The sequence below is a fragment of the Solanum tuberosum genome, unplaced genomic scaffold (assembly GCF_000226075.1).
Source record: "Solanum tuberosum cultivar DM 1-3 516 R44 unplaced genomic scaffold, SolTub_3.0 scf00268, whole genome shotgun sequence".
In the NCBI taxonomy this organism is placed as follows: Eukaryota; Viridiplantae; Streptophyta; class Magnoliopsida; order Solanales; family Solanaceae; genus Solanum; species Solanum tuberosum.
The window spans coordinates 201,867-212,329 of record NW_006239190.1 but is presented as its reverse complement, the minus strand read 5'-3'; the positions used below and the strand labels follow the sequence as shown (position 1 = coordinate 212,329).

The 10,463-nt window shown below is 30.3% G+C and overlaps 1 protein-coding gene across 1 annotated transcript; it reads right to left on the bottom strand.

Annotated features, from left to right (window-relative positions):
- Nucleotides 1-2,538: 2,538 nt before the first annotated feature.
- LOC102590239 (cytochrome P450 714A1-like) lies at nucleotides 2,539-8,761 on the bottom strand. Its single transcript, XM_006358101.2, has 5 exons — nucleotides 8,368-8,761; nucleotides 4,385-4,611; nucleotides 3,766-4,016; nucleotides 3,304-3,679; nucleotides 2,539-3,220 (listed from the first exon to the last, which is right to left on the bottom strand). The coding sequence occupies exons 1-5, from the start codon at nucleotides 8,714-8,716 to the stop codon at nucleotides 2,786-2,788; spliced, it is 1,638 nt and encodes a 545-aa protein (XP_006358163.1). The 5' UTR covers nucleotides 8,717-8,761; the 3' UTR covers nucleotides 2,539-2,785.
- Between the last annotated feature and the right edge of the window lie 1,702 nt (nucleotides 8,762-10,463).

Sequence of the window (10,463 nt, the reverse complement as noted above, 5' to 3'; positions counted from 1 at the left end):
TATCTTTTAAAAATAATTTTTAATATTTTTTTGGGAGGGGGTGGGGCAAAACAATTGAATTTAAAAACAAGCTTTAATTTTTTTTTGGGGTGGGGGTGGTTTGAGGGTAAGGACAAAATAAATTGATTTTTCCAACAAAAAATTAATTGTAATTTGAAATTGGAAGAGAGTTTTGGAAAATATTTTCGTTAAGTTTTGAAGGAAAAGTCATTTTCCTTAAATTTGAGGAAAATGAGTTGATTTGGAAAATATTTAATCCAACCAAACATGAAAAAATTAGAAAACATTTTCCTTCCTACCAAACACACCCTCTGATTACCAACTTTTCGTACTGCATTTTTACCAAAAACGAACTCACAAAAATCAAATCATGTCGAATTAATTTGGTATAGCACTTTTAAATATAAAAAAATTGAAACAATTGAACCTGGGTAAAAATTCTAATTGATGTCTGAACGTATCATACGACAACACGTGGATAGCTCAACGGTGCTCAAGCCGGATACACTCATTATGAGGGGTGCGGAACTCAAGTAAATCGTTGCTTAGGGTTAAATTTTGTCAAGTGATTTTGAATGATAAAAGTATTAAGTTGAGTGATTTTATTAATACAAAATAAAGTTCGATGACTTTATTAGATACATTCTCATAGTTCAGTAACCTTTTAAAATATTAACTCAGAATAATCTATGATGCCACCAGGGGCGTATACAGGAGGGGGTCACCGGGTTCACGTGAACCCATGGTCCCCTCCCGAAATCATATATAGTAGTGTTATATTTTTTAAAAATATTTAAATATAAATGCATGAACCCAAACTCGAAGTATCATTTAATGTAGTACGATGATGATTAGGTGCACCTCTCTAGGTGAGGTTAGAAATTTGAATCTTTTATCGAGTCCGGAGCCAAAAGGGCAAAAAAAATTGCCAAAAATTCCAAAAGTGTACATCATATTTTTTTTAAACCAAAAGGGCAAAATCGCTCCACCGGGAGCGATTTCCCTCTGACACATATTAACGCCGTTTGGCTCTGTTAAAAATAAAAAGTAAAAATCGCTGCCCTAGCAGCGATTTATGTCCAATTTTTTTCCTCCGTTAAATATCGCTGCTATGGCAGCGTTTTCCTAGAAAGAAAATTTGGCAGCTTTTTTTGGAAAATCGCTGCCTTGGCAGCGTTTTCCTTAAAAAATTTTTTTTTCTTTTTTAAAATCTTTTCTTAATTATTTTTTTAAAGTTTTATGAAAAAACAATTTTTGTTTAAAATCGCTGACAGGCAGCCTGATTCCACCCAAAATTTTGGACTCGACGTAGAATTCATCAAAATAAAGCACAAAATGTAATCGGTGTCGAATTAGGCTGCCTTTTCAGCGATTTTTTGTTAACAAAATTATTTTTTAATAAAAACGATGCCCTGTTTTCAAAACGATTTTTCCTCCCTAGACTATTTAATACCGTATTTTTTACCCCCTGAACTATTTAATAGTGTATTTTAAAGGTTAATATGTGCCTACGTGGACACATTACTATTTATAATTTTGCATTATTTTTTATGTCCACGTGGGCAAATATATATGTTTAAAATACGGTATTAAATAGTCTAGGGAGGTAATAGGTCCTTATGAAAGTTTAGTATCGCAACAACAAATCCGACCAAAGTTGGAGTATTTTTCAGACCCTTATCCCTAAAACTAAAGAACAAATATTCAATATTATTGTCATTCTTAGTGTTGAATTGATTTTCTTTTTGCATTAGTATTAATTTGATTTTGATTTAAGCTTTATTATAATTACCAACATATGTGGACTATAATCTTTATTGGCCCATTCATAATTCTAAGTTTCAAACTTGAAATAATATATTAAATATTAAAAACTATGGAAAAGTATAAGAAATATTTAAAAATTATATCAAAGTAAATATTTTTATGTATAAAATAAAATTTTAAAATTATATATATAAATTCGGGTTGGTTTGGTCTCGGGTTGGTTTTTTTTAGTTAAAACCAAACCAACCCAAATATAGTCGGTTTTTTTTTTTCAAAACCAAACCAAGTCAAACCAAACCACTAGTCGGGTTTTTTTTCCGGGTTGACTCGGTTTGCGGTTTGGTTCGGTTCTCGGTTCGGTTTTGTACACCCCTAGTAACTGGTTTGGATAAATAAAAGTTAAATTTGGACCTATGATTTTAAAATTTTAATGGTTTTCAGTAAAAAGAATCTAACCGATCAAATTTATGTATTAGATCCACCTTTTTTGTAATAGTGCACCCATTATCTATAAATCTTGAATACGCCTCTGAATGCCACTAGACAAATATCCCATTCAGAGACCATTTGTAGCGTTAATTGCACGGTTTGCCCTTCAAATGGATTGATCTTTAATTTTTTACATTTAGAAGTCGAACTCATGTCTAGTGGGATATAAGCTCTTTAAGAGTGCAGAACATAACTTAAGAAATATTATAATGCAAAAATATAAACTTATGTTTCGCTAAAAAGTTATTTACCTTAGCAGATCACCAACAAAAAATACTTACATAGGCATAAAAGTGCAAATAACCCCATATTTATGTTAGCAAAAGGGGGAAATATAACTAGTAAAGGATGGGCTAAAATCCTAAAACAAAGACAGTAATGAGACTTGATGCACTAGTCTCTACTAGTATTACACATCTAAGTAAACATATTTATGTATTGACATTTGCACTTACAACACAAGCTGAAAAGAACAGAACAAAGTAAGAGGTAGAGTTTACTAATGTTGAAGCATATCATATCTATTGTGTCAACATTGCTTCAATCTCTCAACAAGAATGTGTACTCCTTGGCCTGGCTCTACAATCATCCTATAAGCCGGCGAGTGTTTGTATTTGGGAGATAGAGAGAAACGAAACTTTGAAATAATGAGTGAAATAACAACCTTGAGCTGCACCATCGCGAAATTCCTGCCTAGGCAGAGACGAGGACCTAGTCCGAATGGGATATAAACTTGTGGCAATTTACAAGCACCCGAAACTCCATTTTCAAACCTCTCTGGCTTGAATTCATTGGCATCTCGTCCCCATATCTCAGGGTCACGATGAAGAGTCGGGATCAAGGTCCACAAGCATACACCTTTTGGCACAACAATGTGACCAATTTGTGTGTCTTCTAATGCCTCTCTTGACACAAATGCTGCTGGTGGATATAAACGCATCACTTCTTGAATGACCATTGTCACCTTTATGTCAAGACTATAATTGTTAGATACAAATTGTATATTGAGACGGAATAGTTATAAGATTAATGTGATATATGAGTTACCATTTTCATCTTGGAGACAGACTCTGCATCTAGGACACCATCAGGGCAAATCTGAGCCATTTCCTCACGGATACGAGATTGCCATTCTGGATGTAGAGCAAGAAGCATGAGGCACCATGATGCAGCAACAGCAGTGGACTCATGACCTGCAAAGTATATGTTCTTGCAATTGTCAACTATGAATTTCCTTGACGAATTCTCACCTACGTTGCCATCATTGATAGCTCCCTCGAGTATCGAATGCAGTAAGTCTTTCTCATTTGAATGTGTTTCTAAGCATTGATCCCTTTCTCTTTCTTTCACTGCTTCCCATATCAACGACTCTATCTCCTTCTCTAAGATCTCAATCTCCTTTTGCTGTCTACTCGGAAGAAACCTAATACATAGTCCTTATGTCAATAATGGGAAACAAGTTGGAGACAAAGCTATTAGATTCGATTGAATATCTTTGCCACAACATACCCTAATGCAGGAGAACCAAAAAGAATGCTTGTGTTTGATATGACTTTTTGAAGAGTTCGAAGCTTTGAAAAAATGTTTTTGCCTTTGAAATAAGAGCTCCCAAAGCAAGCCCTTGAGATCACATCTGCTGAGAGGCTTCTCAGATCCTCTCCCACACTAATTTCTGCCATTTTGCCCCCTTCAGCTTCAATCCTTTCATCCCATTTCATGGTTAATAACGCTGCTGACTGCAACATCAGGCTCACCATTCCCTACAAATTCATCTTCAAGATTCATAACTACTTAAAAAAAGTAAAATTTAGAAATGGACATATTTTGTAGCGTTGTAGTCTGGTGCACTAAAGCTCCCACTATGCCCATGTTCCAGGGAAGGACACAACCACAAGCACCTATTGTACGCAACCTTAGCTTGCATATCTGCCGAAGGCTATTTCCAAGGACGTAGCTAAACAACAAAAATTGTTGCTTATTCTATTAATACGAGTGATTTAGCTACAGATTAGAGACGAAGTTCATAGCTAATTTCAGTGATTTGTATAGTGTAATTAATATATTCAATCATTGACTATAGTATATGAGTGTAAGATTTTTTGTTATTATTTAATTTTTGATCAATTACCTTGACCTTGTCCATGAAGAATTCAGGTGCTACGATTTTCCTTTGCATGGCCCAAATATGGCCATTAGACCTCAAAATACCATTTCCAAGCATAGGGGCAAGTCTCTTAGTGACATAAGAAGGTTTTCCTAAATCCAGGCTAATACTTTGGTTCATTTCCTTCACTAGCTCTGGTTGGTTCACATACAAATGTTGTTTGTTTCCAGTTGAATATGTAAATACAGGACCTGCAATTAAACCACCAAAACATCAAGCTATAAAAGGTTCACGAGTTCAATAATAAGAACTTAAAAGATCAAATCGATCAAATTTATATCTTAGATGCACTTTTTCGTAATGTTATATTCATTCACTCAAAATCCTGAATATGCCTCTGATAGACAGAGCCACAATAATAACACAATAATTTTACATAGATTATTTCTTATGCATTGTCTGATTTAGTGCATTAAAAATAGCATACACTGCATAAGAATATATATTTACAAAGATATCCTCCACAATTATGATTAAAAAGATATAAAAAATGCTTTGAGAGGTAATTGGATCTTTAACCATGCAAATGCATGCATTAAATCCCCTTGCATTACTAACACCTAGAAATCCATGGTATTAATAATGCACATCTTAATACACAATAGAGTGTATAACTAATATATAGCTTAATAAAGTGTACCAAATAAGGTATTACTAATATACAATGCTAATACATTTATTATTTTTTCTAATAGTGTGAAACTTGTGTAATTATAGATTAATTAGAGTTGCAATATTGAAATTCCAAGAATCATTTTTGTGTGAGGTATAATAATTTCGAAATAAAATATAGAATTATTTTATTATGTGTTTGATTGGAGCGTGAAGGTATTAGGTAGTCATGAAATTATTTATCTCATCATTTATATCTTAGTGATCAGATAAGTTATTTCATATACATAGCAAAATAACATAAATAACTTATCTCAAAATAACTTATTTTCAACCAAACAACCCCGCGCTAATAAAGCTAAAATGAGAAGTTGATGGAGTTTAAAAGTCAAAAGGTAGAGCATGGGATCACATGGTTAGTGACCAAGTGTTCCCTGCATCTCCAACTCCTATATTGTACTTAACTCAGTTACATGTGTCTAACTGTGACCCACCTTCATCTAGTCTATTCATGTCCCTCTTAAAGGAAAATGATTTAACGGTATAACACCAAACAAGGAAAGGACCTCACATTTACACACTTCACCATAAGTTAAAATTATTTTTCTGATTAACGGTGCACCCATAAAGAGCATATGAGTGTTCTTGTGTTGTTGGTACAAGGTAAGGGAATCACCCACGAGATTAGGGTTTGAATCTTGCTAGAGCACTAACTTTCATTATTTTTATTTTAAATTTAGCTTAAAGATCATATGTGGTACACCCGAATTCTTCAAATTCTGGGTTCGCCTCTATATATACTATACATATAAGATACATACCTATACATATTTATACATATATACAATTACACCATATATGCACCATTGTAACTCTTTTGGGACAACAAACGAAAAATATCTACTAGGAATACTTGTATGATTTTATGGAACAAAAGACTCATTGTAAGTGCAATGGGGATAACTTGTCTCTAGGATTATTAACTTGTCAAATCATCCTGCTGTATTTCAGCCCTCTATTATTAGTACACTACTTGAAAAATGGGTGAAATTTAGATAAGGATGCAATGCAAGTTTTAATCAATTTTGAAAAAATATTCACTCATCATTCGTTTGAGTGATTATTTTTTCCAGATTCGCAACGGAAAATCATGTTGAGACGTAAAATGCTTCCTAAAGTAAATTCATACTCAGAGGACTTATTGGTATCCATTTAAGTGATTGTATCTTTCCATTCACGCATATCGTTCCCACTCTCAACTCCTGACCCATCTCATAACTTTATTACTTTATCTAAATTATATAAAGAACATTGTAAATTACTACTCTAATATTTTTCGTTTAATTATCAATTACCAAAAGTTAAAAAATAAGTAAGAAAATTATTGGATTTTCAGCAAAGATTTTCCTTCTCACAAACCACACACGGAATATATCTAGTTTATTCGGAAACTATAACTTATCAATTTGATGGTAATTTTATCCTACTTCAACTACAATTTATTAAATCTCAGAAATTATTGTCCAATAACGCTACAAAAATGACTATCATCAAAGTCAAATTCGACACGTGTTTGGTATGGAGGAGAATATTTTTCATCGAAAATGTTTTTTTTTTGAAAAATAAGTTAGTTCCTTTCTTATTTTCTAGTGTTTATTAAAATAAATATTATCTTAAAAGCATTAATCTATCAAAAACCTATAGGGGTGACACCGTGACAGGGTGTCGGTTCAAGGTGGGATAGTCAAGACGTAGAGGTTGGGGTGTCAAGTGGGTGGGAGGATACAATAAACCTAAAACGTCATTTAGAAAACTCATTTTTTTCTACTTTTATTTGAAAAGTCATTTTTCTCATTTTTAAAGAACTTATTATCCTACCAAAAATATTTTCCAAATTTTTTATCCAACTAAAAATAGAAAATTATAAAAGAAAAACATTTCTGGAAATCTTATTATGAGAGATGAGAAAGACTAGATATGTCACTTGTATATAAAATAACGAATTCTACTATTTTAATATAAATAAAAAATTTATCTTGAAATTGTTATTCAAATAATCAAATCTAACTAGATCTGTCCGTGATTAAGGGTATCACGTGACTAAGTACTTTTAAGGATCCATAATTATTTAAAAGTTTTTAAGTATTTAATATTAGGGACAATTATCATTTAATTAAGAATCATCTCCATGTCATATATAATTGTTGTTCTGCATATTAAATCATATATCATCTCAAAATATATAGAAGTGACATGACCTCTTATTTTTCCAGGAGGTAAAGTTACTAATGAATTGAAATGACTAATTGTCATCAACTTACGTAAATAAATAAATATGATATGAGCATCTTAGAAAAATCGAGAAAACAAGCCAAAAAAGTATATCATGACAAACCATATACTATATTTTATTTTATTTTAGTTTTGTTGGGCAAGAGGGCCAAATTTTAATAATAGCAACAAGACAAATCTTGGTGAAATATGAAGAAATCAATATCTCTTAAAGCTTTGGATTTTATTTTATACTCTCTTTCCTACTTCACTTTTTTTTCTATTCTTTTTCCTTTCTTATTAAATTATTTTTCTTTTTTTGAATATGGAAGTAGTACTACTTTATAGCACATTACTCAGAGTCTAATAATTATTCAAACTACTAGTAGAAGTAGTAACACAAATGCCAGCGCATATCTCTCTTTTTTCTTTTCAGATTCCTACTAGATAAGGTATTTTATATTAAAGTACGATTATATTCATATTTATGCACCAGAATACATTTATAAGAACAATGATTTCTAACATAAATTTTTTTCATTTAAAAAAAGACTCTAATTCAAGACTATATCACCATAATTTATTTATTTGCTTCACATATTATAGAGACAAAATAAACTAAAAACTATTTTAACTAAACATACATAAATATCTCTAATATTACTACCTAGCTAGCTACCTTAGCTTATTGATAGTATATATATATATATTAAAGAATTCTTTTAAAACCAAAAATAGAAAATGGACAAAATTTAGAATTCTTTTTCCTTTCTATTAACGACATGATTTTTGGTGACAACCTGGAAATTTCGAAGTACAGATCAAATAAACACTTACTTTCTTTCTTTCATTAAATCATTATATTCTAGCAAATATTGCAATAATTAATCTCTTCTATTTATTTTTTTTCATTTTTATTAGTAGAACAAGACAACAAGAAGAATGAAAATAATATATATGAGATGGTAAGCACCCTTACTTCCAAGCTTTATGTTGTGAGTTCGAGTCATCAAGAGAACACAGATATAAGAATATGAGAAGGAAGATGATAGATATAATGTTACCGTATATTTTTCGCCATTGTTCAAAGTAGGGAAAGAGTGAAGAAGTATAATCATGTGCTACACATTCAGCATAGACATTATTATTGTTGGGAGATGCAGCTTGAATCTTTTGCATTTCAGCAACATTTCCATATAAAAATGATGGTTTTGGACCATATATGCCTTGTTTCTTAAGTTTCCATCTAAGTCTCTCAGATGACTTTAACCATAGAGTATTATACAACATGTAAAATACCCCATTAATACCAAAAATAATTAGAATGAACACCAATGAAGAGAATCTCATAGGAAAAACAACAAGAAGAAGAATAAGAAGGGAGATTATTAGAAAAGGTGTTGTGTTCTTCATTTTTGGCTTTTGTTGAAGCTTTCTAATTTGGATACCAACAAGTGTGTTTTTGATAATTAATCGGATTGCACTAATGTATTGTGGGAGACTTATGTATATATATATAAAAATATTAAATGTGCTGTGAGATTTTGACTGCCTTTTTGTCACTTTATTTGGATTATTTTTCATTCTTATTATTCTATATGTTTCAATTTATATATGACATTTTTGACTTCTCGAGAGTAAAATTGTCTAATTTTGATTATAAATTTGGGCAAGGTGTCTTTATATTTTCTTGAAACAAAATTTATATATTTAAAAATTACGTAAAAAGTAGTATAAGTTAGAATGATTGTCAATTTAAAAGATATATGAAAAAATTATAATCAAAGATAAATTTATTTAAAGCTCAAAATTTGAAAGATATCACATAAATTGAGACGAAGAGAGTATTATACTAATATTATATTATATATGCCCGATCCAATCTAAATGTCTTTATTGATTAAATACGAAGTCTAAGGAATAAAGAGAAAATTTTGAATTATATCATCTTTAATTAAAAAGGTATGATCGTCTTTTAGATCTTTTTAATTTTAAACTTACTATTGTAAAATCTAAATATGAGATGAAACACTTTTTTTTAATAAATTAAAAAGAAAAGTAAAAAATTTAAATTGGACAGATGAATTATATGCTTCATAATATATAATAATAATAATTATTATTATTATTATTATTATTATAATTATTATTATAGTGCAACAAATAGGGTTTGCATTTGGCACGACGTACGGGAGTGTCATATTTAGCGTCTTTTAGTGTGACTCCGCTTATTTAATAGTTAAGCGATGATGCTTAAACATGATTGCACTTAATTGATGAGTTTAAGTACTCCCCGTATTAATTTATGTGATGTCGTTTGACTTGATACGAAGATTTAAAAAAAACAGATGAATTTATGGTTTAATATAGGTCATAGAACCCAAGGGTCTGACCTAAAGGTTAATATAATGGTCGAGAGCCATGAGGTCTCAAGTTCAAATTCCAGCAGAAACAAAAAAAATCACTAATAAATTATGTGATTATAAATCATTTAATTAAATATAAATAAACATTTAAAAACTTAACTGTTACTATTAAATATGAAAATATATATTTTTCTTGAGTCGATTAAAAAGAAAAAGTAGATATTCAAAATATAGTATTTAATTGATTTGAATTTGCGCAAGATAAAATCACAAAAAGAATAAATTGCTTTTTACCAAAGATTTTCCATTATCAAAATGAAAAGATCGAATCTCAACCATGAGATCAACTGACTTTGACACCTCATGTGACTAATGGCACCAATTATACTAGAATGATTAAAGTAATAAATTAAAACCCCTGATAGAGAAATTAATAATTATTAATTATGCTGTTAAATATACAGTGGACATCTTTTGAGCAACACTTTTGCGTTACACTGAATAACAAACATTTATTCTATATTAGGTATTTTATTATTCGCACTATTTGTATAATTTCTTTAATTTATATAAATTCAGAATTATTATAATTCGATTTTTGATGGTATAAATTGAAATTTTTGTATATGCTTATTCAAGATATTTATATACGATTTATGAAAAATTCATAATAAATTACAATGTTTGTATATTAGACAACGAAATATACAAACGAAGTTTTGAAAAATTCATAAATGTGTAAATATAGAATTTGTATATACTTACCTTATTTGTATATTCGCAAGCGAAATATA